This window comes from Cricetulus griseus, chromosome 3 (genome assembly GCF_003668045.3).
Source record: "Cricetulus griseus strain 17A/GY chromosome 3, alternate assembly CriGri-PICRH-1.0, whole genome shotgun sequence".
Classification (NCBI taxonomy): Eukaryota; Metazoa; Chordata; class Mammalia; order Rodentia; family Cricetidae; genus Cricetulus; species Cricetulus griseus.
Window position 1 is genome coordinate 163,399,501 of NC_048596.1, and position 27,164 is coordinate 163,426,664.

Consider the following 27,164-nt stretch of genomic DNA (forward strand, 5'->3'; position numbering starts at 1 on the left):
AATGTATAAATATTTTATTATAAACCAAAGGCCTAAAATAAACAGTTTAGTAAATAGTTATTACATTACAAGGAAAAACATCTGTGGAAACGGCTTTCCATGTAATTATTCTTGCTATTTTACATTAGTGCTCAACGTGAATTTCTTTGGCACTAATGTTTCACTTGTTCTAAATCTTCATCCTTGTTGCTATTATTAAAATCTTAAAAAGGTGCCAAATCTTAAATGAAGAAAAAAAATGATTCGCTAGAAATTATTCATACCACAGTGAGCCGCTACTAAACCTGGCAGGGGTGCAGTATTTTCGGTGAAATTAACATAAAATATACAACTGCAAATTACCCAGGAAATAGCTATGTTCTTTACGGCATGCTTCTACATTCAGAAAAAAAGCGCTCTCCTTCTCCATCTCGCACAAAGCCACAAACAGCTCCATTCTGGCAAGTTTTAAAGAGAAAGTCATAGATCTCTCAGCAGACCTCGGGCTCTGGAAAGGGGCTAACAAACACTCACGGGTGGGTCAGCTGTGGGTGAGCGCCAGACGATGTCAACCCCAGACAGCCAGCACAAAAAAGGCAGAAAAATATAGCCCCCTTCTCTCTCTGTAATACAGAATGGATTTCCTTTCCAAGGCCTCAGCCCTTCCTCCTAAATACAAGAAAAACTGTAACACCATGTAAAATGCAAATGTCCCTGTAAATATTTTATAAAATTGTTGCATACATCCCAAAAGCTATAGGTCTTAATTGAGAGCAGGCGATTTTTCTAGTCAATATATGGAAATGGAAAATGCTAATTTGTGTTTTTCTACTTATGAAAGACCCTGGAGAACAGCAAGCCACAAATGCACTCACTTTAATATTATAAATATAATTTGGCTCCCTCTTTGCCATCCCCACAGCCGTGGCTTTTATCTCCCTGTGGCTGCAGGGGGAGAGGGAGAATCGCTTTCACAGCATTCGCCAGGGAAGGCAGCCTCGGATGATGGCAGGGGGCACATCAGGCACAAGGCTGCATGCTTCCCCACCCCCTCCTGGGACAGGCGAACAGGGGTACAGCATGATTGGGCCACATGCCAGAAAGCTCTGTCCCACCTGAAGTGTAGCCTGCCCACGGGATGGAAGCCAGAACAGTGGCCAGTTTGGGCCATGTGCATTCCTTGCCCTGGGGGGGCCCCCGGCCTGGGCTTAGAGCTTCACCTGCTTGCCTGAGAGATGTCTTTGAGCTGAGGGCCACTTCTTGAGCAGCCCTGGGAGCACAAGCAGATGGCCAGGGGATGCTAAGATTAGAGCATCCAAACTCCAGAGAGAGCAAGGCTACTGTCTCCTCTGGAGTGTTTCTGCTTTCCACCCCATCTTCCACCCTACGTGTCAGCCCAGCCTTCTACACACACCTCACCCTGTAACTTTTGCACACTTGAGGCCACGTGAAACCGAGTTGGTCTGCACTGAGGTATGCAGGTGCACCAAACACATCTCCACTTGAAAGTTTAATAGAAAACAAACAAACAAACAAAAATCTTGTTGGGTTTCCTGGAGCAACTATAGTATTTTTAGATGTGCTGAATTAAATTTTTTTTTTATTTTTCCTGTTTCCTCTTACTTTGCTGTTAATGTTGTAGACAGAAAATTTCAAATTAAACACATGGTTCTTACACCGAATTCTTTTGGAAAGGCTGCTGGGTAGGACACGTGTACTGTAGAAGCATGTGCAAGCTGTGTGCAATGATGCCAAGCACACAGAAGGGCGCCAACTCTGTTCTTGGTGTCTAGGGTTCTGGAAATTCCCAAATCCTCAAGTCTATGGTTAAAAGAAAGTGCTATAAAGCAAAAGGGCGCAACACTGACCTCTAGTCCAAGGCTTAGTTCTTGCCCATTCTTCAACCAAAAGGCAAACCCTCCATGACTTCTCCAGAGAGACTTCTCCCATCCCAGCTCTTCATACAGTTGGGCCTCTCCTCCCCTATCCCATCCACATAAGTTTGTGTTTGGGGGAGTCCAGGGCACCCTGTTCTGCTAAGCATCCATACTTTAATCCAAATTTTACAGCTTTATAAACAGAGGCTCCGACAGGTCTAATCAACCTGTATAAGGCCACTCAGCAAATGGTGGCATAACCCAATGGGAAGGCTCTTCCCAGTACAGAGCTTCAACAACTAAACAACATGGAACCCAGGTGACCTTTATAACACAATTCATAATAGACCCAAATAGGAACAATCTTAGCCAAAGCCGGTGATATGCCACTATGAACGCACTAATACAGAACAACAAAACATACAACAATAAAAAGGAAGAAAGCACCAACTTCATTCCACACCCCTGGATGGATGCCACAAATGAATGCTGGCCTAAGAGGTCAGACTCAGAATCATTACATCGTGAGTTCGTGCAGGTACCCTGAAACAGGCAAATGGCCACAGTGCAAGACTCAGAATGGCAGCTGCCCTGGGTGGAGTGTGGGGGTGTGGGAAGGAAGGTGAGGGAAAGACCAGCAGCAGGAGTGGTCTGTTAACCAGGTGTGTGAGCTGGTGATAAGGGGACACCTGTGCACTCTTGCTGCATTAGCCTAGACTTTGATCAAAGAAAGACCCTCCTGAGTATGCAGGCAGCAATGACCCCAAGGTGGGGCAGGCACCTTGCAGAAAGAATGAGCCCACACAGCCCTACAAGAAGATACCCCAGAAACTAAGCCAGCAAAACCAAGAGTATAGTGCAAGACAGACACAATTCCAAGCAACTTTTTGGTCTCTACATTCCAGTAAGTGCCAAGGGAGGGCCCCTGACTGTGGAGACCAGGCCCAGTGGGGCGCCAAGAGCTGGCCCCCCTCTTGTGGGGAGCAAGGAGGTAGCTAGTGACGTTTATTACCCGCCTGCAGTGAGACTGACCGCAGGCCTCCTCTTCCTACACTGAGCCATTAGCTGGTAATGGCCCCAGAGGCTCCCGGCCAGACATGGGCTGTGCGCACTTGCAACACCAGTGACACTAATGACCGCCACATTGTGCAGATAAATCATCATTGCTCAGAAGGAGCCCTGGCTGGCTGGCGGTCTCCAAGCTTCATTTCACGAATTTTCCTAATACTCAACTGCCTTGTGAGGGGTTCTTGGGCAGACACATCATCTGCAGACTTCTCTAATGCAGTGTTGTAAAGAAGGGGCAAAAGGAGAAATGGGGAGACATCAGTCCACGGTGTGCCACAGAGATCCAAAGTGGGAGACCTATGGCCTGGAGCTGAATCCTTGTCTGGGATTCCTTGGGCATCCATGCAACACACTAAAAATGGTGATCCAGGGACCACTGCCAGTCCAAATCAGAATTTCACAGGCCAGGAGGATCCATGACTCACAAAGCAACACGGCATGGCAGTCAAGGCCATAGTTGACCACAATACCTGGGCTCCAGCCCAGTACTGACACCTGCTGGCTGTATGACCTCCAGTAGGCCCCTTTACCTCTCTCTGTATTTCCTACAAACAAAATAGGGAGACACCCGTGAGAAGCCAGTGCTTATCACCTGGTATATAAGTACTATTTGTGACTAATATTACCATGACCCTTATCCTGTTAAAATTCACAGGACAGACCATAACGGACACTGTCAGATACTTGCTCTCTGAAGATTAGGACTTGGACTCTGGGTGCTAGGAGGGGGGTGCTCACAGTCACAAGGCTCACAGGAATGAGTAGCATCTAACCACTGTCATAGGGGAAGCACTCTCTGGAAAGAGGCAACGTACATAGGCTCCACGAGTCAGTGCAAGACAGGTATGAGGGGGCTGGGAAAGCTCCAGGCTTACCCCTGAGACCTGCTGACAGACGTCACCCTCAGCCTTAGGATTAGGAAGCCAGGCTAGTATCCCAGGGGCATCTGGAAAGCAGCCTCAGCCTGAGCTCCTGGAGGAGCGAATAGAAAGGTAACCTTGGGTAAAAACACAGACTCCTCAGGGCCTACAGGCTCTTGCCCTCCTCCCTTTCCCTGCCTGGCACTCAGACATTCTCTATAGGTGGCAGGTCCTTGCTCCATACCTCAGACTTTATGTAGAGTCCTCTTCCAAGCTCACATCAACTCAGATCTTACACATCAGAACTGAATTTCTTTTCTTTCTTTTTCTTCTTCTTTTGTTTTTCCGAGACATGGTTTCTCTGTGTAACAAACAGCTCTGCTGTCCTGAAACTTGCTTTGTAAACCAGGCTAGTCTCTAACTAAGAGATCCAACTACCTCTGCCTCCCTAGTGCTGGGATTAAAGGTGTGAGCCACCACACTCAGGTTTAAATTGTATTTACTTATTTATCTATTCATCTATTTATCTACTTATTTGTCTGTCTATTTAATACATATGAGTGTTTAGCCTGGATGTTTATCTGTGCAGTATGTCTGGTGCCTGAAGAGGCCAAAAAAGGGTATTAGATCCCATGGGATTGAAGTTATAGACAGTGTGGGCCACCCTGGTAGCTCTGGGAATTGAACCTGGGTCCTCGGGAAGATCAGTCAGCGCTCTTATAACTGCTGAGCCATCTCTCCAGCCCAGAGCAGGATTTTTTTGTTTTGTTTTGTTTTGTTTTGTTTTTCGAGACAGGGTTTCTCTGTGTAGCTTTAGAGCATATCCTGGCACTCGCTCTGGAGTTGAGGCTGGCCTCAAACTCACAGAGATCCACCTGCCTCTGCCTCCCGAGTGCTGGGATTAAAGGCATGTGTCACCAACGCCCATCGAGTAGGACTTAATTTTTAACCCATTCTGTTATCCCACACTCAACAGTGCCAACTTTCTTTCTCAGACCAGAGATACTCATTCTGTTTAGGCTCCAAAATGACCAAAGAAGAGGCCAGAGGCCAGTTCATTGCTGCGTCTGCCAGGAAGTTCTTCCTGCCCACTCCAGGACACCTCCTTCTGAACTGCCTGAGTGTCAGCCTTCCTGACAGCAAAATTCTCTCAGCTTCACAAGCCCAACTGTCAGCCCTCAGCCCCACCACAGCCCCTAGTGTAGGGCAAATCCACAAGGCCACCTCATATGCTCCCCAACCCCAGAAGCTGATGTGGGGCAGAGGTCCATTGCTGCTGGCAATCATGAGGCAGGCCTGCTTATCATGGCCTGCATAGGGAGGCTTAGGTGGCTTCAGTGATCCCAAGGAACAGGTGTATACAACCCTTCTCTCATGGAATCTGCTTGACAGGAGAAGCATGGTCCGGGCCTGGAGACCGGAGTTGCAGGAGTGCCACCTCCAGGCCAGGTGTGGACTGAATTCCTTCTCCTAGGCTGTGTATCTACAGCATCCGGGAATCACTCCTTGCTTGATTCAAAACCAGGTCAGAGAAAAGTGGCTCTCATTTCCGGAAGGGGTGAGTGGGCCTCCCGGGGAAGGGTTCTGCAAAAGTCTCCAAACTGAACGTTGAGAGACGAGTGGGAACCAAACCTCATTCCCTTGGTGGCCCCACAGCTGCCAAAATTACTGACAAACTGACCTACAAAGAGTTTCTATTTTGTGAGCAAACCCCAAAGGTTAACAGCAGAGCCGCTGGCAGGCAAGCTGCACCACAGAGAGAAGCGTCTATAGCAGCTCCGGCGAAGTGCCTGGGCACTAAAGTGCCAAAACGAGGAAAAATTCCACAGCCATGAAAGGCAGGGTCCCAGACCATCGCCAAAGGGCAATTCTATCCCTAAGATCTAGACCACTCCTGCTATCAGGGACTGCCTGAAAGAACCAAAACAGAAACATTCTCAGCCTGCACGCATGTACTGTGGAGACCTACCATTCAAACAATTGTGCCTCAATTTAACACCAACTTGGTGAACACGTCACACAGGTGACACATTTCTCCAGGAAGTTAGATAGAAAGTCTACAACATATGTGGTCTAAAACATTATCTTAAGCTATTCCAGGGCCCCAAGTCATCACTCCCACTACTCCATGTTTGAGGGTGCTTGGGCCATGCCAGCTGATGACACTAGGAGAAAGGAGTCATCCCTTAATTGTTTATATAAGAATGTTACAAAGTACTTAGCTTTCCTCCATCCTCATCCTGCAAGTTGCCCTTTATGGCTGGCAGGAGTGGTGGCAGGGTTAGGGGCAGATAGATGCAAAGTTCCCCAACCCTCTCCAGCATGGTCATCAATGCCCGAGAAATCATTAGACAAGAACAAGGCCAGCCATGAGGAATGAAGGACCATGGATTTTTCTCACAAGTGGAAGAGCTGCACCCAGATTTTGATGATGGGAAAACAACCAAAAGTGGGTCAGAGAATACACACAGACAATCAGGCAGGACCCTGGGCTCCTACGCACCTATCACTTACCTTGCACTTGGATCTTGAAGTACACCAAAACCCACTGGCTTGCTGTCAATCTGCTGGGCCAGCTGTGAAAGTGTCCACCCCAGGCACAGGAGCCTGGGGTCTCAAGGGCTGCAGGCCACCCACCAGGATAGGTTGACACACATGTGTTCCAGGCCTCTTAATGACAGAGCAGACTTTCCTGACCTTAACCATGGAATCTACAAAATATTCATTGTAGAGCAGAGTTCCCCAACCACACACCTCCACTCTCCCAGGAACTGCTCTTCCAACGGCCCAAGGGCACCTGCATGAAGTACGGCTGTGAGACTATGATTTGAGACATATCTGCTGGCCTCATTTCTGGAGTCTCTCAACAGCTTCAAGGTTCCCACTGAGCTCTCAGCCAGCAACAGCAGGTGTGGTGTGGCCCAGAATCCTATAACCCACCCACCCCCCATGATACAAATCCTGGAGGTGGGGCAGGGATACTGTGAACTGCATAGAATCCTGGCTCTTCTGGAAACTGTCACTCAGGAGGAGAATTTCAGACCTTTGCTGAGTGAATGAGTGAGATCACATATGGGAAGTAACCACTCAAGAAACAGTTCATGAAAAAGAGAGGAAACAGAATGTTAGGATGTCAGGAGTGTCTGTATTCAGCCCCCTTTGGTCTGCTGTAAATTTCCTTGTCTGGCTCGAACTTTCTTGGCTTCGGCAGGGTATAGAGACCATCCAAACACTGTCCCTAACACAGAGAACACCTAGCTCTCCCTCTGGAGACAGAGCCAAACCTGCCCTGCCTGGAGGCAATCTTAAGCTGACTGACGGGGGGGGGGGGGGGGGGGGGGGATGGGGGAGGGGACGGACTGTCAGGTGCTTCAAGTAGTCACCAGACTGTGAAAGGAGGGCAGATGTCCTGGTAACAAAACTTCCCAAATTGCCTGATGCAGAGAGCAGGAGAAGATTCATCCAAGAGGGATTTCGGCCTCCATAAGATCACCACGCTCAGTCCAGGGTACTCAGTCATGGAAACTGAAGGCAGCGAATGGAGTAGAAGGGCTATACTATAGCCATGTGCACAGCTCCCACTGCTGTCAGAATGGCGCTGAGAGTTCAGCAAGAGTGACCATGCTCCAGAAAAGCCCTGTCCTCCAGGGTCAGGAGCAGAGTGACATCAAGCTCATTCCCATTAACTCTTTAGCCAAGTGTCCTGGGCCAAGGACTCAAGTATTAAGAGAGGGCCTGCGGGCTGGGGGTCTAGGCGGGAACCCGAGTCAGGTGAGGTACAACAGTGTTTTCACAACTGTAACATAAGTCCTGGATCAAATATTGGCCCTGAATCATTGCCTGACACATGTGACCATAGGGCCCTAGGACATAAGAAAACCAAGAGGGCATTCTAGTTACCTGTTTGCTTTGGTTGAGCAATGTCTTGCTGCCCCGGAAACAGGTTTCCCAAGTCTCCAGGAAGAGATGGCACAAGCCACCCAAAGGCCATCTGACTGGCCCTGATCAGTGATCATTCAGTGGGATCCTAAGGGGAGGGGAGCTGCTGGTGACCAAGAGAAGGAGGGGTCTACCCCAGAAGAGAGGCAAAGGCAGACATATGAAACCAGGTTCTGATCCTGATGCTGCAGACAGAGCCCCAGTGACCTATACTACCACACCAGCCTCTTTTTCTTGGCTAAACAGGTATTAAAGGCTCACACTACAATAGGCAAAGTCTTTCCCACCGGCAACCACTGACAATGTTAGTCCTTCAAAGAAGTGTTCCTTATAAATCCTTTCACACTCAAAGGGGTTTCAGTGGGTGCTGTACTATAAAGGGTCCCTCTCCGCTCACTTTAATCAGTGTTGGGTGATCAAACCATAATTCCAGACATGCAAAATGACAAATCAGGCTGAGTGGACATAGAACCTCAACTTCTGATTCCTTTAATTATCAGTAAAAACTCTTCCATTTTGGTTCTCTAAAGCTATGGTCATTTTTTACTACACATGATAATTAACATATGAGAATCCAGTCTTGAAGCCAGTTTATGCCAGTCTCTTGTGTTTCTATCAGTCCACCAAACTTCAAAAGAACAGCAGGCAGAATCCTTTTCCTAGAAAAGATGGGCTGAGAACAGGGTTGTTTCAGTCCAGTGAAAGTATGAACAAGACTGCTTCAGAACAGGTCTGTAATTAATTCACACATTCAACTGTTACGTCCAGAAATATGTTCATGTTGACAATTTGCATTTGATGCTTCAAAAACAATCTGTCATGTTTTCATTTGCCTAGCAGTCTCAGAAGTGTCCTGACTCCGGTACCTACCCAAGTGCTGCCTGGAGCAGCAGGTTCCTGAGATGCTACCCTGGGGATGAAAGAGGAGGCTGAGGATGCTCAGCTAGGTAAACAGTGTTCTTGCAAGATATGTCCCCCTGTGAATGGACAAGACAACCAAGTAGCCCATGAAATTCTAGTATTCCCCTTTCCAAGTCCTACAGCAGCTCACAGCCCTCAGCTACAGGGCCCAGAGAGCTCTCTTCACCCTCTAGCTCCCACTTCAGTGAGCTGATGCCCAGCCCCCAAGTAGCCTGAATCTGCCTTGCATCTGGTTCAGCCCAGCAGCTGCCAACCCCAGCTCCCAGGATAACATCAGAGTGTGAAGGATGGTTGGTGGGGAGGAAGAGGAAGAGGAAAACTACATGGGGGGCACAGACAAGGTCTCCTTACCATCCACTTCACAGCAGCAAAAACCAGAGGGCAGAGGTCTACACAGCAGACCTTTCTCCACCTCTATGGAGAAAGAAGGAGAGGGAGGGACTGGAAACCATCATGCCCAGCCAGGTCTTAGTGTCATTATTCTCCATAAGTCTTTTGACATGGGCTAGCTCAGGAGTAGCCTGCTTAGCTTCTGGATCCCCCATGGATGGAACATTGTTGGGCTAAGTATCAGACAGTATATTAGGAAAACAGTAGGACCATTCCAATGGATGAAGAGAAGAGAGACCACTAGAGACATCAAGACCCAAATAAGGATACATGGCAAGGATCCTGAGCTTCCTTTTTGCCTTATATACCTCATGCTTAAGAGCTGGAGAGACTGGCATTCAGATACATCCACTAAGCTCTTATATATCTTGGGGTTCCTGTTGGCAATGTTTAATGAGGCATCAATATACCCTATGTCCTGTTACAGTGAGGTCAGGTGGAAGCCAAGATGTTCCTTCTACTGAAAGCAGCCAACCATAGCAAGGGATTGCCACCCACTTTCCTAGTGACAGCGGAAGCTGACTGGGGAGCAGGGAACAGAGGTTGAGGCTTAGCTAGGAGGCTGTAACTCTACCACCATGCCTGGCTATAAAGATGGTACCCATAGCTGGGCAGTGGTGTCTCACACCTTTAATCCCAGCATGTGGGAGGCAGAGGCAGGTGGATCTGAGTTTGAGACCAGCCTGGCCTACACAGAGAAACCCTGTCTGGGGGTGGGGGTGGGAGTGGGCCAACCAACAAACAAAAACAAAAAACAAACAGAAAAGATGGTACCCGCACCTCTCCTTCCCTACAGTGCAACAGGAAAATTAAGAGCCAGTGTTTCACCATATAATCCAAAACACAAAGGTTTCAGTCAAAAGTCATCCACCCTATATGCTCTAAAGTAGAGCAACACATGCTCAGCAGGCACCAGGCCTTGTATTCAATACCCAGAACCAGAAAAAACAACAGCAACCAAAAAATAAAACATCCACCCTACCAAATGAAAAACATAATCAGTACATACTGCCACTGAAATGATAGCCATGGTAGAACTAGCTGACCACTATAAAGAACACACTATAAACATACCAAATGGTTAGCTCTGAAAACATGCTTATGAGTAAGATTATACAGACTAAGTAGGTAATATCTATGTATATACATATACATACATGCATATAACCACAATTAATGAAAAGAGGCCATGATTCTGAAAAAGAACAAAGGGTAGTATATGGAAAGGTCTAGGGAGAGGAAAGGCAAGGGAGAAATTATGTAGTTATAATCACCAAAATAAAAGAAAAATATATTAATGAACGTTTTATGAATACCCTTAAAACAGAAAGCCTCAAAGATAGATACAAAGAAGCATTAAGCAGGACTGGAGCTGGCTCAGTGGATAAAGGGCTTGCAGCATGAGGATCTGACTTTGGGTCCCTGGCAGTCACATAAAAAGGCAGGCCCAGTGACAAATGCCTATAACCCCAGTGTTAGACGTGGGAGTGGGGGACAGGAGGATTTTTGGAACTTGCTGGCCAATCAGTCTAGCTATCAGTGAGCTCTGGTTTCACTGGAAGGTCCTGTATGAAAAACTAGAGTGGAGGGCAACAGAAGAAGACATCTGACTTTAATCTCTGGCCTTCACACATGTGAACACACACACACACACACACACACACACACACACACACACACACACACACACAGGTACACGTACACATGTGCACACCATACATTTACACACACAAAATAAATACAAAAATGAAGTTCTGATTCTTTTCATAGGGAGTTTAAAATAAAAACAAAGTAAAATCTTAGAAAGAGTCAATGAAAGAACTTAACAGTAGGAGTCAAAGAAAAGAATCCGTGAAATGGAGGGCAGAATGGCAGCCAAAGTGACCCAGTCTAAACAAATAGCACTGAGTAATGAATAGTAGAGATTGCTACAACTGTAAAAATTTGTGCCACACAATCAAAGTTCCAGAAAGACAGAGCACTTAAGAGAGGAAGGATGAGTTTTGAGTTGTGAGTCACTGTGGTGAGAAGCAGGGTGGAGTTCATGGCAGCAGAAAATAAGATGGTAGCCAGAAGTACAGAGTGCTGAGTCTGGAGCCAGGGCTCGGATAAGACCCATAAGGCCTATCTCCAAGCATCCCATTCCTCCAGCAAGGTTCTACCTCCTAGGAGTTCCAAAACAGCACCACCTATAGGGTACCAAGTGTTCCCACACATGAGCCTGTGCAGGACATTGCACATTCAAACCATAACATGAGGCGAGTCACTAAATAATAACTCAAGGAAATCCACACCAAGACCCATCTAGCTAGAGAAAAACAGTGCCTTGCCTACAACAGCTACAAAAACAGCTCAGAGAACAGCAGATTTGTCACTAAAAACAATAAAGGTGAGACGAAAGGTGCACATTTCCCAAATATTGAAGGAGAAGGAACTGTCAACCTAGAACCCTCCATCCTTCAATAACAAATGGAGAATCAAGATAATCTCAGACAGAGGAAACTAAAAAAATATGTTGACAGAAGTCCTATGTTCACTGAGTGACTGAAGGAAGTCCAGTAGGTAGATAGGAAATGACCAAAGGTGGGGCATTAATAAGGGAGGGATGCTGGGGTGATAGCATGGAGCATATATAATTTTTCTTTTCTAAATTAGACTTGATTCAAAACAAAAAAAAATTAAATCAACACTGACAGTAATTCCAGAAATAGAGAGAATAATTAAGATGATTCGAACAAACAGGGGAAGGTAGTGTTTTCTATATTTCAGCTAAACTGGCAAAATGACACAAATTGTATCTGTAACTGCTATGTATATAATTTAATACCTACAGTAACCATTCTTAAAAACATGAAGGAACTAGGGAGACGGTTTAGTTGTAAAATGCCTGCCATTCAAGTATAGGGACCTGGCTTCATATTTCTGGGACTTGATGGCCATCTGGTCTGGCTGAATCTATATGCTCAGTGAAAGACACTGACTCAAAAAAATAAAATGGAAAGAAAGATTACCTGACATTGACCTCTAAAGAATTAAGAGTTTAAGACAAACCTGGGCTACACAGTGAGGCAAGAAAGATAAAAAAAGAAAGAGAGACAGAGAGAAAGAAAGAAAGAGGGGAGAGAGATGGATGGAGGGAGGGGAGTCATACACAGTAGTTTTTCCAATCATGATGGAATATAGCCAGATTAATTTGCACGAGATTAATAGTGCAAAGATAACAGGGAAAACTCCAAATACTTGCATATTGGATAATGTATTCCCACATAATCATGAACTAAAGAGGAAATTCAAGGGAAAAAATTAACTATACCGAATTAGAGCTCAAGAGATGGCTCAGTGAGTAAGAGTGCTTACTATGCAAGCTTGAGGACCTGAGTTCAGATCCCTAGTGCTCACATTTAAAAAGCTAGAAGTGGCCATGAGTACCTGTAACCCCAATGTTATGGAGGTTGAAGGCAGCAGGATTGCTAGGGCTTGCTGGTGACCAGCCTAGTGCTGTTTCCTTGATAGACTGTCTCTCAAAGGAATAAGGCAGAGAGTGACAGCATAGGACACTGGACACCCACCTCTGGCTTCTGCATGCATACACACATGTGTATAAATAAACACACAAACACACAAACACACACACAGAGAGAGAGAGAGAGAGAGAGAGAGAGAGAGAGAGAGAGAGAGAGAGAGAGAGAGAGAAAACTATATTGAATTGAATTAAAATAAAACTGCAGTATGGTAAGAATCTGAGGAGCATGACAAATTCAATGCCAAGAGGGAAATTGATGATAGTAAGTGCTCAGACAACAAACTCCCATCTCAAAACCTAGAAAAATAGTAAAGCCTTGAGCAAGCAGAAGAGAAGGAATAACACAGATGAGATCAGAAATCAGGCAATAGAAAACACAAAATTGAAAATTAATTAACAAGTAGTTGGTTCTTTGAAAAGATCAATAAAATTGACAAATCTCTAACAAAACTGAGAAATAAAGGGGGGCGGGTGTCCGGCATGAATGTAAAACTATCGTATCTTAAGGATAAGGGAACAATGCCAAATACAGAAATTTGAAGAGTCAGAGGAAACAAACTAACTTCTTGAAAAATAAACTTGTAAAACCCACATACTATGGCCTGATTTGAATAGTCCTATACTAGCAAGGAAGTTAAATTATCCATAATTTAAATCTTTCCAAAAGGAAAGTCTTCAGACACATTGGATAACTCTAAAAGATGTTGGAAGAAGAATGAACACCAAATCCATACAATTTCTTTTAGGAAATGAAAGAATAAATAGTGCTTCCCTTCCAATTCATCTCACAAAGCCTGTATCTCAACACAAACCACACAAGCACAGGACAAACATTAAAGAAAGTTTAAGACTAGTATCCCTCATAAACACAGACATAAAAATCTTTCATGAAATATTGCCAAATGAAATTCAACAACATGTAAAAATTATTCACCATCACCAAGTAGAGGATATGCCAAGGAAGCAAAGCTGATTCAATAATAAAAAAAATCAATCATTACAAACCATCATTAGCAAAAGAAAATCACATGACCATAACAACAGCTATCATTTTAAAAATGGCTACATTTCACAGCTATCCAAAATAAAAGCTCCTAGAAAATTAGGAATACAGAAGGAGGGATGGTTCCTCGGCTTGCAAAAGATCTGCACATGTGTGGCAGATATTCAACTTTATGGTGAATGATTGGTCTCCCTAAGACCAGAAACAAGGATATCTACTCTTACCACTCTTATTCAATATCATCAAGTGTAAGCCAAAGAAATAATACAAGGAAGTAAAAAGCATATTGATAGGAATTTATAAAACTCTTCTATAGATGACATGATTGGCTATGTTAAAATCTCCCACAAACTCTACAAATAAAATAAACCAAAAATCAGACAACTATGTGAATTGAGAAAAATCTAAGGACACAAAACTGCACTCAAAGACCCATTGCTGCCATACATGGTGCCACATGTCTGTAATATTAGCACTCAGTAAGTGGAAACAGAAGGATCAAGAGTTCAAGACCAGCCTGGGCTGTGCATCAAGACTCCATCTCAAAATGCAATGCAATACCTACAATATACACAATATAATATATACAATACACAACAAAATAACTTAAATCAATTACATTTCTAAGGATGAGTAACAAACATTAAACATCAAGATTTAAAATATAATTTATAATTGCTAAAAACAAAAATTAAATATTTAAACAAATCTATTTAAACCTACACAGGTATAATACAATAAAAACTAAAAAATGTTCTTTAAATAAAAATTACAGAACATCTAAAAAATGTAAGAAGGCACTGTGTTAATGGGCTGGAAAATAGAACACAGTATAGATTACAGCCCTCCCCAAATCAACATACACATGTAACACAATTCTTACACAAAACTACATTATGAGGGCTGGAGAGACAATTTAGCAGGTAAGATGCTTGTGACTCTTACAGAGGCTTAAGTTGTTTCCAGCACCCTTATTAAGCCATTCATACCTGCCTATAACTCCAGCTATATGGGTCCAATGCCGTCTTCTGGCCTGCATGGGCTCCCTTACACACACAGCTTTCATTTACACACAAAATACATAAATAATAAAGAATAAACATTTTAAATTGCAGTAAGAATTTCTTTGGGTATAGACAAGATTATTCCAAGATTTATCTGAAAAGCAAAGGAACTGGAGTATCTAGGTCAATAATGAAAATATAATTTTAAAGAGAGAATCAGTCTACTCAATTTACTTTAAATCAGGGATGGTGACACATGCCTTTAATGCCAGCACTTGGGAGGCAGAGGCAGGGAGATCTCTGAGTTCAAAGCCAGCTTGGTCTACAGAGTGAGTTCCAGGGCTATTCAGAGAAACCCTGCCTCAAAAATAAAAACAAACAAAAAAGAGATTTACTCTATAGTGTCAGTAATCAAGAGTGTCATTTACAAGGAAACAGGCACAATGATCAATAAAACGCAGAAATATACCCACAAATTATGCCAAACTGGTATTTGACCAAGGTGTAAAAACAACTAAATGCAAGAATGGTAACCTTATCAAACAAAGGACACAGGAGCATTTCTTTAAATGACTTCAAAGGGATGGGGTACACAGTTCAGTGGTAGAGTGCTTAATTACCAAACACAAGGACCTGGTTCAATCTCCAATACACATGCATAAAAATTCAGAGTGAACCAGGAATGAAAAATAACACAAAACTACAAAACTTTTTAAAAATACAAAGAGAAAGCACTTAGAGATCTGAGATGAAGGAGAAAATGATAAGTTAGACTCCCAAAATTTAAAAGCTTTTCCTCAATAAAAGATTGTTAAAATGAAATTATAAGCTACCACTAAGAAAACATTGGCAAAACTACATACTGACAAAGGACTAGTATCCAAAATGTATTATATAAAGAACTCTTACAACTCAACAATTAAAAAAAAAAAACTAACAGTCCAATTAGGGAAAAAAAAAAAAGACAACCAGGTGGTGTTATCTCACAACTTTAATCCCCAGCACTTGCAAGGTAGAGACAGGTGGATCTCTGAGATCAAGGCAAGCCTGGTCTAGAGATCGAGTTCCAGGACAGCCTGGGCTACTCAAAGATACCCTGTCTTGAAAAACCAAAACGACAAAAGATATAAAGACATATTCCAACAAAGAGAGTTTTCCTGGTTGGCAAAACAAGCTCATGAAACAAGACGTTTCCAGCCATTAGTTATTAGGGAGATGCAAATCCAAACTACCTTAGCTATCATTATATATCAACTAGACTGGCCAAAACAAGAATAGCAAGCACAGCAAATGCTGGCTAGGACATGGAAAAAATCTTTCCTGAGCTGCTGGTGAAAACAGAACTCTGGAAAACAGTGTGTCGCTTTCCTAAAAAGTCAGATGTACAAGTACTACAGACCTAACAGTTACAGCCCTGTGCATTTATTCCAAAGATAATTAAGACTCACACGAAACATCACTTACTACATTCTGTAAGTGACAAATGACAGTGATTGAGGACATATTGTCAGTTTATAAGAAGTGAGGCCCACAGGTGAAAGTGGCTGTGGCAACAAGGGAGTCTTGTGGCTATGGAGATCTCACAGTCCCCAGCAATACCAAAACACACAGAAGCTCCAGGCCAATATCAAATAGTGTGGTATTTGCCTATAACCCACATGCATCACTCTATTACATCAAAGCATCTCTATATTATGATATCCAGCACAATGGAGACAGTTGTTATCACCTTGCCTAGGAATTAGAAGGAGGAGCTACACATGTTCATCACAGATGCATTTTTTTTCCTCTTAAATTTTGTTTTAAAGTTTTATGTGTGTTTCTGCTTGCGTGTGTGTCTGTGCAGCATATTCCAATGTAAGGCAAGAAGAGGGCACTGGATCCCCTGGAACTGGAGTTACAGACAGTTGTGAGCTGCCATGTAGGTGCTGGGAATAGAACCTGGGGTCCTCTGAAAGAGCAACCACTGAACCATCTTTCTACCCACTCCCTTTTTTAAAAAAAAATCCAGCAGGGCAGGCAGAGACAGGTGAGTTTGAAGCCAGCCTGGTCTGCAGAGCCAGTTCCAGGACAGGCAAGGCTACACAGAGAAACCCTGTGTCAAAAAAACATCCATTTTGATCTGTGATTGATTTTATCTGAAGATGCCAAAGCTGTGGATAGAGAAGGCTGACTGTACTTATTCTGAACAAACAGTGGTTTGTGTTGAATTAAAATTTAACTAGCCATCTTGTGGTTTCTGTTTCTAACTCCAGAAGCCTAAGAGAGATGGAGAGAATAGGAGGAGTCTAGAACCACCATACCTGTGTTCAGAAAGAGACAGGGAGAAGAGGAGACTTAGGAGGCAGCCAAAGAACGGGAAAAGGAGTACCTGGCACCACTGAGGCAGAGCCTAGAGACTGTAAGCTGTTGGGTTTATGGATGGTGACCAGGCAGGCCTTATATGGAACAATGAGAGCAGGAAGGACAGAAATGTTCAGAAAGACGGTGTCAGAGCTTGTGGAAGGCCTGGGACTGGCAGTCTGAATCTGAGTTCATTGGTTATAGGCGTAGGCCCCACTTGACCCCCAGCCAATCCTGGGCTTTCACCAAGAAGTGCTCCTACCTAGTATCACTCCTTCTTTATGGGAAATGGCACAGAGCAGATGTTCAAGTGTGGAGGTCATGGAATGCCAGGCTATGAACTCTGCTGTGCTCACAGTTAACATGCTCAAGTGTCCCCTGAGAGGCTGCTACAGCACTCATCCTCCAAGGCCTCTGTTATCATCTGCATTCTCTACATTCTCATGAGTTCTTGTGTGCTTTGTTCCTGTTCTACACTCACCTCAGGGTTCTGTTGGCGGTAACACTCAGTGCTGAGCATACGGCAGATGCTCAATACAGAGCAAAGCTGCTGAGTGAATGAAGGAGCAAATGAAAGGGAAACCCCTTTGGCTGTGTCTCTAATCCGAGGCCTGGAATGCAAACTTAACAAGGCCACAGACAGGTCTGCTTGTTTTCATGAGATAGGGACTCCATCAGCATCTGCATTGGGTACACTGAGATCCTTAATCAACTGGGACTCTTCCTGCCCTCCTAGTATCTTCTGTGTGCCGTTTTTTATGTAACCAACAGGTAGCTGTTGGGTACATTGGGTACACTGTATGCTCTCATGGGAACTGATTCCTACCCTCCTTTCTAGAATGCTTGACCTACTGTTGGAGTTGATAACTGCAGAAAGGGAAGATTATATCATCAACAACAATCAAACATGAACAGCTTTGGAGGCCAGAGGCTCCAAAGGTCTACAGCAGAAGCTCAGACCCCTCTGATGGAGCAGTGAACTGTCACCTGCACCGGAGAGACTACCTGGGAAGAAAGGCAGCAAAGGAAAGCAGGGCAGAGATCAGTCAGGTAGGGTTTTGGGCTTTGTGGTGAGGTCACTGGAAACCCTGGATTCACCCACACCTGAAGCCTATTACCCATATATGCCCAGATTTTGCTGAGACATGAACCAATAGTAAATTCTCTTGACTTATTGCCTAGAGTTCCACCTGAAGGCACCCAAGAGAGCCCAATTCTCTGCCAGCATAGGCCTTGCTCTCACCACTATGGCCTTTACGGGGGCTTCACATTCAGTAAGGCTTTATTTCTTTGGACTACTCTCATCTTTGCACAGGAGAAACTTTTGATACTGACATGTAAATTTAGGAAAAATCTACAGGATAGATTCAAAGCACTAACTCCCTAAAGGATCCTGCATAGAAAAACTCCCACCTGTGTCCAGGGTTCTCACTGTGCCCCAGGCTCACAAGGCCATGCTGTTCATCCTTAGGGATCTACCCACCCCCATCTCCCGAGTTCTGCATCCCCATCCAAGGTGGATAAGCTGGGAAGACCCCCTGCCCCCATGCACAACACTACAAGGCCAATCATCCAGGGCAACGCCAGCTGCTGCAGGGGTCTCCCATGTGCTCCCCAACAGGCCTCAAAGGCACATGAGGAAGGGAGACACAGCCAATCTTATACTAGAACTAGTATAAGTCACTGATACCTACTGGGTGCTCAGGAAACAGGAGACTATGCTCTGGAGTAACCACCAGTCACAGCATCCTTGATGTCTCTCTCTTATCATACTGGGCAAGTATCAGCAGGAAGCAGATTCAAGGGAAACAGAACCAAGCAGTGTGATGGCCACAGAGGGCATTCAATCAGTCCAACACTATGGCCACCAAGCCCATAGGGATGTGTGAGAAAGGAAGGATGGACATACTTAATGAGCTGGTCCATGCAAGATGGTATCAGGCCTGTCCTCCATCATCCAGTACCAGCTTTGTGGCTACTGCCTCCTGGCATCCATCCTGCCACTTCCCCTTCCCACTGGTTCTCCCTCCTTGAGCAGCTAACACCCTCTCATTTCTCCTTCTGAAATGACTAACACTTCCTGGGACATTTAGATGCCTCCGTTCCTGCTTCTAATCCTCTTAGCTTAGCTTGGGACCTGGGGAGTACAGGGGACACGTTCACACCCCTCTGCTCCTCCTTTTCTTGGCCTCTCCCAGCCCTATTCACACCCACAACACAGTGACACTTGTTGCCAAGGCCAGGTGAACTCTCTGTGGTTTGCCACACTGCCCAGGGAGACTCTCCGGCCTGCTTGAATGGCACATGCTCCTCACTCACTTCTTTAAGAAGCCTCTGCTCTCTCAACTGATATTCAGATCCACTTCTTGTACCCAGCCTTTCTGTGAAACTCCCTGCCCAGGGATCCATGGTCAGCCGGATGCTAGCACTCAGACCCAACAGGAAATCGTCCTCTTCCTCCTGCTCTCTTCTCTGGAGCCATCATGTGAGCCCGACAAGAGAGGATGCACACTGCTTGTGTCCTCAATCAGTTAAGTCTTTATAAATATATAGATTATGGCCATGGTTGAGACTTAAAACAGAGCAAGCATAGAAGAAATCCTAATCAAAAGCCAACAGCATTGTACCTAAAATAAGTCTCTGTGTGTTATTTGGGGTCCTAACGCGGCAGGCGGAACTCAGGCAGCTTGGCAGAAAGACTTATTGTTACAGTTACTAATAGGAGAAATCCCAACTGAAGACCTGTTGCCTTCTCTTGAAAACAACACGCACATACCAGGAAAGTGAGAGTCTGAGAGTCACACCATCAGAGTGCTTGGGCAACAGCTTTCAGGAACACACCAACAGGGAAGCCAAGAAAAATCAAGGAAACTGAGTCCTGTCTGCTCTCTCCCCTGCCCGAGCTGTGACAGCTTACTGGCTGTCTGTTCAAGCTTATTAACTCTGACAGAACAATTCCAGAGCCCAAAACACAGTCTCCAGAGAAGGAGATGTTTTATCACAGACTGAGGTGAACGAAGGTTCAGGTCTGGTGTTACCAGAATCAAAGGCGCCATTACAGAGCCTGGCAGGGAGCCCTTTCCTTTCCCTTTCCATGGCAACCTCTCGGGTTTGATTCAAGAGTTTTGTATCTCCCTGGTATGAGGGAAATCTCACTGATTTCCACTCTAAACTATTCCCCTTGGACCAGCCAGGACTCCCCTCCAAAATGCTGTGAGTTGGGTCCACAGGGGGTCCCAGACTTCCAGAGGGCAGCAAGGAGGGTGGGCTGGGGCTTTTCAGCACCAGAGATATTCTCTCTCTCTCTCTCTCTCTCTCTCTCTCTCTCTCTCTCTCTCTCTCTCTCTCTCTCTCTCTCACACACACACACACACACACACACACACACACACACACACACACACAGAGCTCCCCTGAAGAAAGACTGCCTATTTTGTACATCGAGGGAATGGCTTGGAGGTCAACACTAGGGTGTGCTTAAAGTCCTGAGCAGGAGGTTCCATTTCCAGCCCAGCCCCTAACAGGCACCCAGGGACAGGGTGCAGCAGGACATGACTAACATCCCATGGGGAAAGCCTCGCCCTGTCTGGCTGCCCTCCAGAGAGCCCATAATCATTGTCCAAGGACACTGAGGACAAACAATCCTGAGGACACTCCTCAAGGACTGTCCCTCCCCAACCTGACTTCCTTGGGGCTCCCCTAGGAGTATATGAGGCCCTGAGTAAAGGTGTCCAGAGGCCCACAGGCCTAGTAACCCCTTTAGGTCACAGCAAGTTTCTTGAGAGTAAATTCCCAGAGCCTTTATCCAGCCTTGATCAAGTGTCCCCATCCCAAAGAATCAAAAGAACAGATGCCCACTAATGGTCAAGAAGCAGCCAGCCTGCTAAGACAATTGGCTTCTCAGAGATTTTTATATGCCCACTGCAGGCACTCAGCCCTGTGGTGACACGCGATTTCAAAGGTGACTCTGTATTGAAAGACTTCCAAAGTCCTTGTCTCCAGCAGCACTGGAAGGGGACCTAGAAAAATGCCGCTAAGGAGAAGCATCCTGAGTCATCGCAGCACCCAGCATATCCAGAGAGCAGAGCCACTCAGAGCTTCCACCCCTCTGCTACCAAAAGGCTAGTTTACCAGCCCCAGGAGAGTTCTCCAGCAGCCTGGGCCTCAGAGGAGACCTGCCTCAGACCCCCAAGTGCCCCAATTTTATGAGGCGGCAGCCAAGCTGAACAGCGCCACTTCCACTCCCAAGTCCCCCTAGTTCAGCTGAGGGGAACAGTTACTCAGGCCAGCTCCAGGGCAGCCACTTTGGACTCGGGCCATTTAGCGAGTGTCCCTAAGGACTCTGGGCCCAGCAGATTTACTAGGACTGCAGAATCAACTCCACCTCAGGTCTCCTTGCTCAGGGCTTCTATGCTCATAGCACCAGGCAAATGTCATTCTGTCCACTGGTGCTTGCCTCCAAACTCCTGGAGGACAGCAGCTATGGTTTTATACTCAACCCATCTTGTTTTCTACCTCCAAACACTTCACTCTGATTAATCCTCCCAAAAGTCCCAGCTGAGTCCAAGCCACAGCCTACTCCAAAACCTTCAATAGCTCCCTAGTGTTTTAGCTCAAGCCTATATACTCAGACCGGTGGGAACTAGGCTGGGGGCACAAATGAGCCATACAGCCCTATGTAGCATCCAGCCAACCCCAGTGAGTCTGCAGATCCTGGCAGGACACTTGCCTGTGTGTCTTGCCACGGGGAAAAGCCACGGTTTGCTGCCATGCTTTCTGCCTGAGCAGAGGGTGGGGGTTGGAGGAATCCAGGTGCTGCCTCTTCTAACATTTAAAGAAAATCCAAACAAAACATCAGGCAAGAGGATGGATCAGGTCCAGTGATGGACCCAGCCTAGAGGGTAAGTCTAAATCTAATCCCCTTCATTTGGTATTCGGAGCCCCTGTGACTGTGCCCACAATCTACCTCCCCATCCTCACTGCCATGATGCCATGGCCATTTGCCAACCCATCAAGTTGAGCACCACAGCTCTTCTACTCTACTCTTGTCCCTGAGCTCCACTGCCACAAAGTCCTCCTCTCAAGGGCTGATCCACACCTTCATGGCCAAACAACACAAAAAGAGACTCCTTTTCCTTTGCTGAGCTAACCTCTGCTAAGACAGTCCTACCACAGAGAAAACTCATCTTCATCATTCAATACCCAGGCAGGCCCTTCTGGTCTACAGGACCCTGAACTGGGGCCATCCGGAATCACTCCAGCACTAATCTGGATGCCTGTCTGTCTGTCTCCTCTAGAGATAGGGAACCGTGGTGTCACCCATCATAGGCCAGGCTGGGGCTATAAACACAATGGGGGGCCTGGCTGTTGTTTGACCTGCCTCTACTGTGCACCAGCTGTAAGATCTTGAATAAGCCAGCTAAATAAGTAAGTAAGGGCTCTGCAAGGCCAGACCCTTCTATCCATAAAATGGGGACATGGAGACAAGCACCACATCCTTCTCATAGTCCCTCACTGCACAGCTGTGCCCTTCAGGATCTTGAATGGGATGCTGTAAGTCTTGTGAGCAAGGCTGTAGCCATTTCACCCTCAATGGCCCCGAGAGAACACACGGTTCTCATCATCCTACTCTACAGATGTTCTCTGACGGGTCAGGGTGATGAGCTAAGAAAAGGGCAGCAGCTGGAGGGGAGGGAGGAATGAGAGGCACTACCTGGCCCACCAGGTTTCACCAGTGCCATACCCCTGCTTAGGAGGCTAAAATCTCTAGTCCCAAGACAGTCTACTCTGAGCTGCTGGAGACCAATAGTGCCCACATGTCCTGGAAGCAGGCCAGGTCACAGTGAGATGTAGATGAGGGGCCCTGCCCAGCCACCAGATAGATGCTACCCACCAAAGCCCGGCTCTCAAGCAAGCTGAAGGGCCAGCACACCCTCCTCTTGAGGACCTATACTCCAGTGCTGAGTGCCCTCTTGCCTTGCTCCTGAGGACATATACTTTCCAGGCCATGTACAAAGGAGAGGTAGAAGAGAAAAGGGAGGGGGAGCATGTTGGTAATCACCACGGTCCAATTAGCCAGCTCTTGCCCTCCATGCTTGCAAACAGGAGCCATGTCACCACCTGCTGCAGAAGCAAACATTTTCAGATATCTTCATCGGCACCTCCCTGGCTCTCCCGAGAAAGGGTCTCACAGCCTGCCACTGACAGGGCAGCTTCCCTTCCTGCACTTTGCAGGGGCTTCCAGGTAGAAGGCATTAAAAAACCACCAATCTCCCTGTCAGGCTGTGCCCCCTAGGCCACCTGCCCTTCCTGGTTCTTCCTGTCCATTTATTGCCAATGAACCTACCAAACACGTGGCCATGCTGTCTGCATTCAGAGGACAAACTCCACACCACCATAGGCAGAGGTTGATCAGATGAGGAGTGAGCAAGGACACCTGGCACCGGAACCCCCTAAGCAGGGTGTACTACATACAGCTGGGTGGGGAGCAGGGGACCTGTGCTCATTTTGTACCATCTCCATTAAAGGGGGCCTTTGCAACAGCTCCCTTCATGTGGCATGTGGGTGACATGACAGATGTACTGTAGCAGAAGGTCTCACACCGTTGGCTAGAGCAACATGCATCCATCCACTCTGAGAACTGATGTGTCACTGTCGACTGAAGGTGAACATCACATAGCCTGTGATCCAGCAATTCCACGTCTGTCCCTATATTCCCCCTTTTGCATATACGACATAGTATATTATCCATAGTGTATAGCACCTATATATTCCACATCACCATGAAGGTTGCATTTATACATTCACTAAGAGACACACATAGCACCCTAGTCACCACAGTATACTCTGTGAAACAACCCCAGAATGACCCAGGAGGGTGCAACCTCACAAAGGTGTGTTCCCATGATGGATAGTACACCCTGAAGAAAAAGAAAGGGAAGAATAGGCCTCAGACAGAGGCAAGCCAGGAGGAGAGGAAGCTTCCAGACACCATGAGTATAAATGATGGGCTCCATTCATACAACACACAAATCAGATACACCCAACTGTGCTTTGGGACAGTAAGATGGGGGCAGCCTTTTGCTGGTGGCAGGGGACCTATGGAGTCAAGAGAGTTAGTTGATTTGGGGTGCTGAGGACAGCTGGCTTTCTTGATCTAAGCCCTGGCTATAGAGGTGTGCTCAGATTCAAAGACAAGTATGGAAGGTTTCTGAAAGTGTACAATGAAGAGTTTTATTAAGACCCAAAAGATACTGGGAAAAAGAAAAAGAAAAAGAGGAGGAGCAGGCTGCTGTGGTTAAAAAGGATCTCTCCACTTAGACCACAGGATTTGGGGGAGGGGAGGCTGTTCAAAAGTCTAAGAGAAACCCAGAATACTAGTATTCCAGTACCTTTTTGAGGCTGGGGCTGTCAAACATCCATCCCATCTCACCACAAACTAGCCCCTGCCATTTCAACCCCCGTGTCCACTTGCACAACAGCAGAGCAGCAATACCCTCACTTCTGAGCCAGGCATCTCCAGCTGTTCAAGGTCAGGAGGAAGTCACTGCATCTCTGGGAATGCTGAGCTGTATGTGAGCTCCCAGGAATTTTGAAAACTCCCCTTCTAAAAAGAGAATTTTCCACCATGAGCTAGTAGCTCACACCTTTAATCCCAGCACCCAGGAGGCAGAGGCAGGCAGATCTCTGTAAATTCAAAGTCAGCCTGGTCTACAGAGATAGTTCCAGGACAGCCAAGGCTATACAGAGAAACCTTGTCTTAAAACAAACAAACAAAAAAGAACTTTTCAAAGTTCAAATCCCCTTGAAGAGCAACAGGAAGAGAATGGGCACAGCTTTGTGAGCATTCTCTTTTGACAGTATGCCTGAGGAACTCATTGCACGGCGTGGGGAAACATGAGCAGTTAAATGTATTCAATGTCATGACACACAGAATTGAAGCATAATTGCCCCTGAGTGCTCTGCAACCGGAAAGCACTTGTCGCAGAAATGGAGGGAAATTTATGCTGGGAAATGGAAGCAGCTGTCAAAAGTTTGATTGCAGTGAGTGGTGTCTTGACAAGAAGGGCTTAGGCAGGGCAGGCCCTCCCACCCTGCCATCTTGACTCCCACTGAAATGTCGCAGAATCAAAGCCCACCATCCCGAAAGTGGGGAACCGTCAATTTTCCTGCCGTGGCGAGTGGCTGAGTGTGGGAGGACATGCTCTTACCGATCATGTGGTTGGCAACATGGATCTGGATCTCTCTCTCATTCTCGAAGGTCATCTGGCACTTGATACACTGGTACGTCTTTTTCTGTTTGGGAATGTGAGAAGAAGGAATCAGGTAGGCAGAAAGCCAGGTTCCCCAATAGCCTGGCTCAAGATGTCCCGGAGTGGTTTGGCCTCTCCCAGGCATCCCCGTCCACTCTCTTCCCATCTCCCTCCAACTCTAGTCTCTTCAGGGAATAGGCCACCTTCCAAGGGGCTGCTCCCCTACTGTGTGCCAAAGTCAACCTTCTCAAGAGCAGAGGAGGCTTGCCCTGCTTATCTACCCACCATCTGCAAGTACCCCCACCATTCCAGGTGGGCCTGGTGCGCCCTGTATAATCTGTAGCATGAGAGGTGTGGTTTTCCAACTGGTGAGATTTGGGAAAGAGCTTTGGGTCCTAAGACTGCTGGCTTGATGGATGAAGAAGTGGGGTCTAGTACAAGGAAGTAGAGGCCAGCCCCAGAATAAAGTATCTTGTCCCTTGTCCCTTCTTCCTGCTTCCTGTTTCCTGTCTGCCAAAGGGTGAACAGTCTCTGGCACATGCTCCTGCCACCATCAGGTCCCTGCCTCACTATAGGAACTGGAAATACAAAGCTAAGAAACCCTGGAATGAAAGCTCTGAGATTGTAAGCCAAAATATGACTTTTCTCTCCTTAAATTTCCTTTCTCTGGTGTCTAACACATACACACACACACACACACACACACACATACACACACACACACACGTACGGAATGCACACACCTGTTTATCCACCACTCTCATCTTCCCATCTATACATCTACTCACACCGCAGCCTCCACTCATCTGCTCGTACCACCTATTTAATGTTTGTCCATTTATACACACAGGTACCATACATCCATCTGTCCACACAGCATCCATCTATCCCATAACCTCTTCATCCACTGGCCCATCCTAAGAACACTGTGGCTGAGCAGGGGATGCTGCTCCCAACAGTTCTAGTGCTCAAGGATAGCTCAGGAATTGTAATCTGTCCTGGGTAGACTTGGCCAAGTGCCTGCAAGTGGCTTACAACACACGTGGAGGTAAGTGAAGGCAGAAAAGTGGAAACCAGCAGGTTTCCATGCTCGCAGCTCAGCATGAGTATCTGTGAAACCTGCCCCATAGGGACAGAAGTGGCATACCTGTCATGCATGGTTATGGGGCATTTTAAAAGGATATGGGCAATAACAGGACTCAATATAGCCAAGATTCTTAAGAAACCACTGTGGTTTCTGAGGTGTTGGTGCCTCACACTTGGAAAAGGTGACAGGACTTCTAACCTTGTGGCTAAGGATCCAGGAGCCACTCTGAGCTACAAAGCCAGGATGAGTCACCAGGGAGCTCAGTGCCCAGCTCCACCCAAGCTCCATCTGCAGGCTCTCTCATGGGGCAGCTTTTCCATCTTGGGGAACTCAGTTCAATGTCACAGCTTTTGTGAGAAGCCTTCTGTTCCCACCCCAGGGAGAGTCTAGGGCCAGTCAGGACCCCCAGAGAATGCCCAAACACACTGCTGGGTCCTGACTGAGTGACTCATCTGCTCCCACCACTCCCTGAGCACCCAGAGGGCAGGAATGTGTGCTGCCCGCCCTGTGGGTCAGCACCGACTCACAAGCAGCACCGGCTGAACACATGAGCAATATTGCTGAGCAATATGCAAAGTGCTGTGTTAGGTCAGAAGGGACTAAAAGAATTAGAGATAATTTGTGTATCCTGGGTTCCTACTGCCTTAAGAGCCTGGCCAGAGGAATGCCTTGCAATCACTTAACCTTCGTGCTGTTTTACTTAACACCCCCTCCCATTTTTAAGGCCCATATGGAGTATCTCTACACAGCCCAGGCTGTCCTCAGACTCATGACTCTTCTGCCTTAGCTCCAGAGTATTGGGATCACAAATTAGCCTGTTTATCATCACTATCACACCTAAGGTGTTTAGCTTTTATTTTGATTATTATTGAGGCCATGAAAACCTGAATCAACAGATGGATAGATGGGTTGAAGCTG

The 27,164-nt window shown here is 46.2% G+C and overlaps 1 protein-coding gene across 3 annotated transcripts in view; it reads right to left on the reverse strand.

Annotated features, from left to right (window-relative positions):
• Window positions 1-27,164, reverse strand: part of Znf423 (zinc finger protein 423) — a 295,757-nt gene that overhangs the window by 89,473 nt on the left and 179,120 nt on the right. For all 3 annotated transcript variants that reach the window (XM_027405520.2, XM_027405521.2, XM_035442574.1), the window contains one exon: window positions 25,118-25,202. In XM_027405520.2, the coding sequence (XP_027261321.2) occupies window positions 25,118-25,202 (85 nt within the window). The remainder of the gene's footprint in view (window positions 1-25,117; window positions 25,203-27,164) is intronic.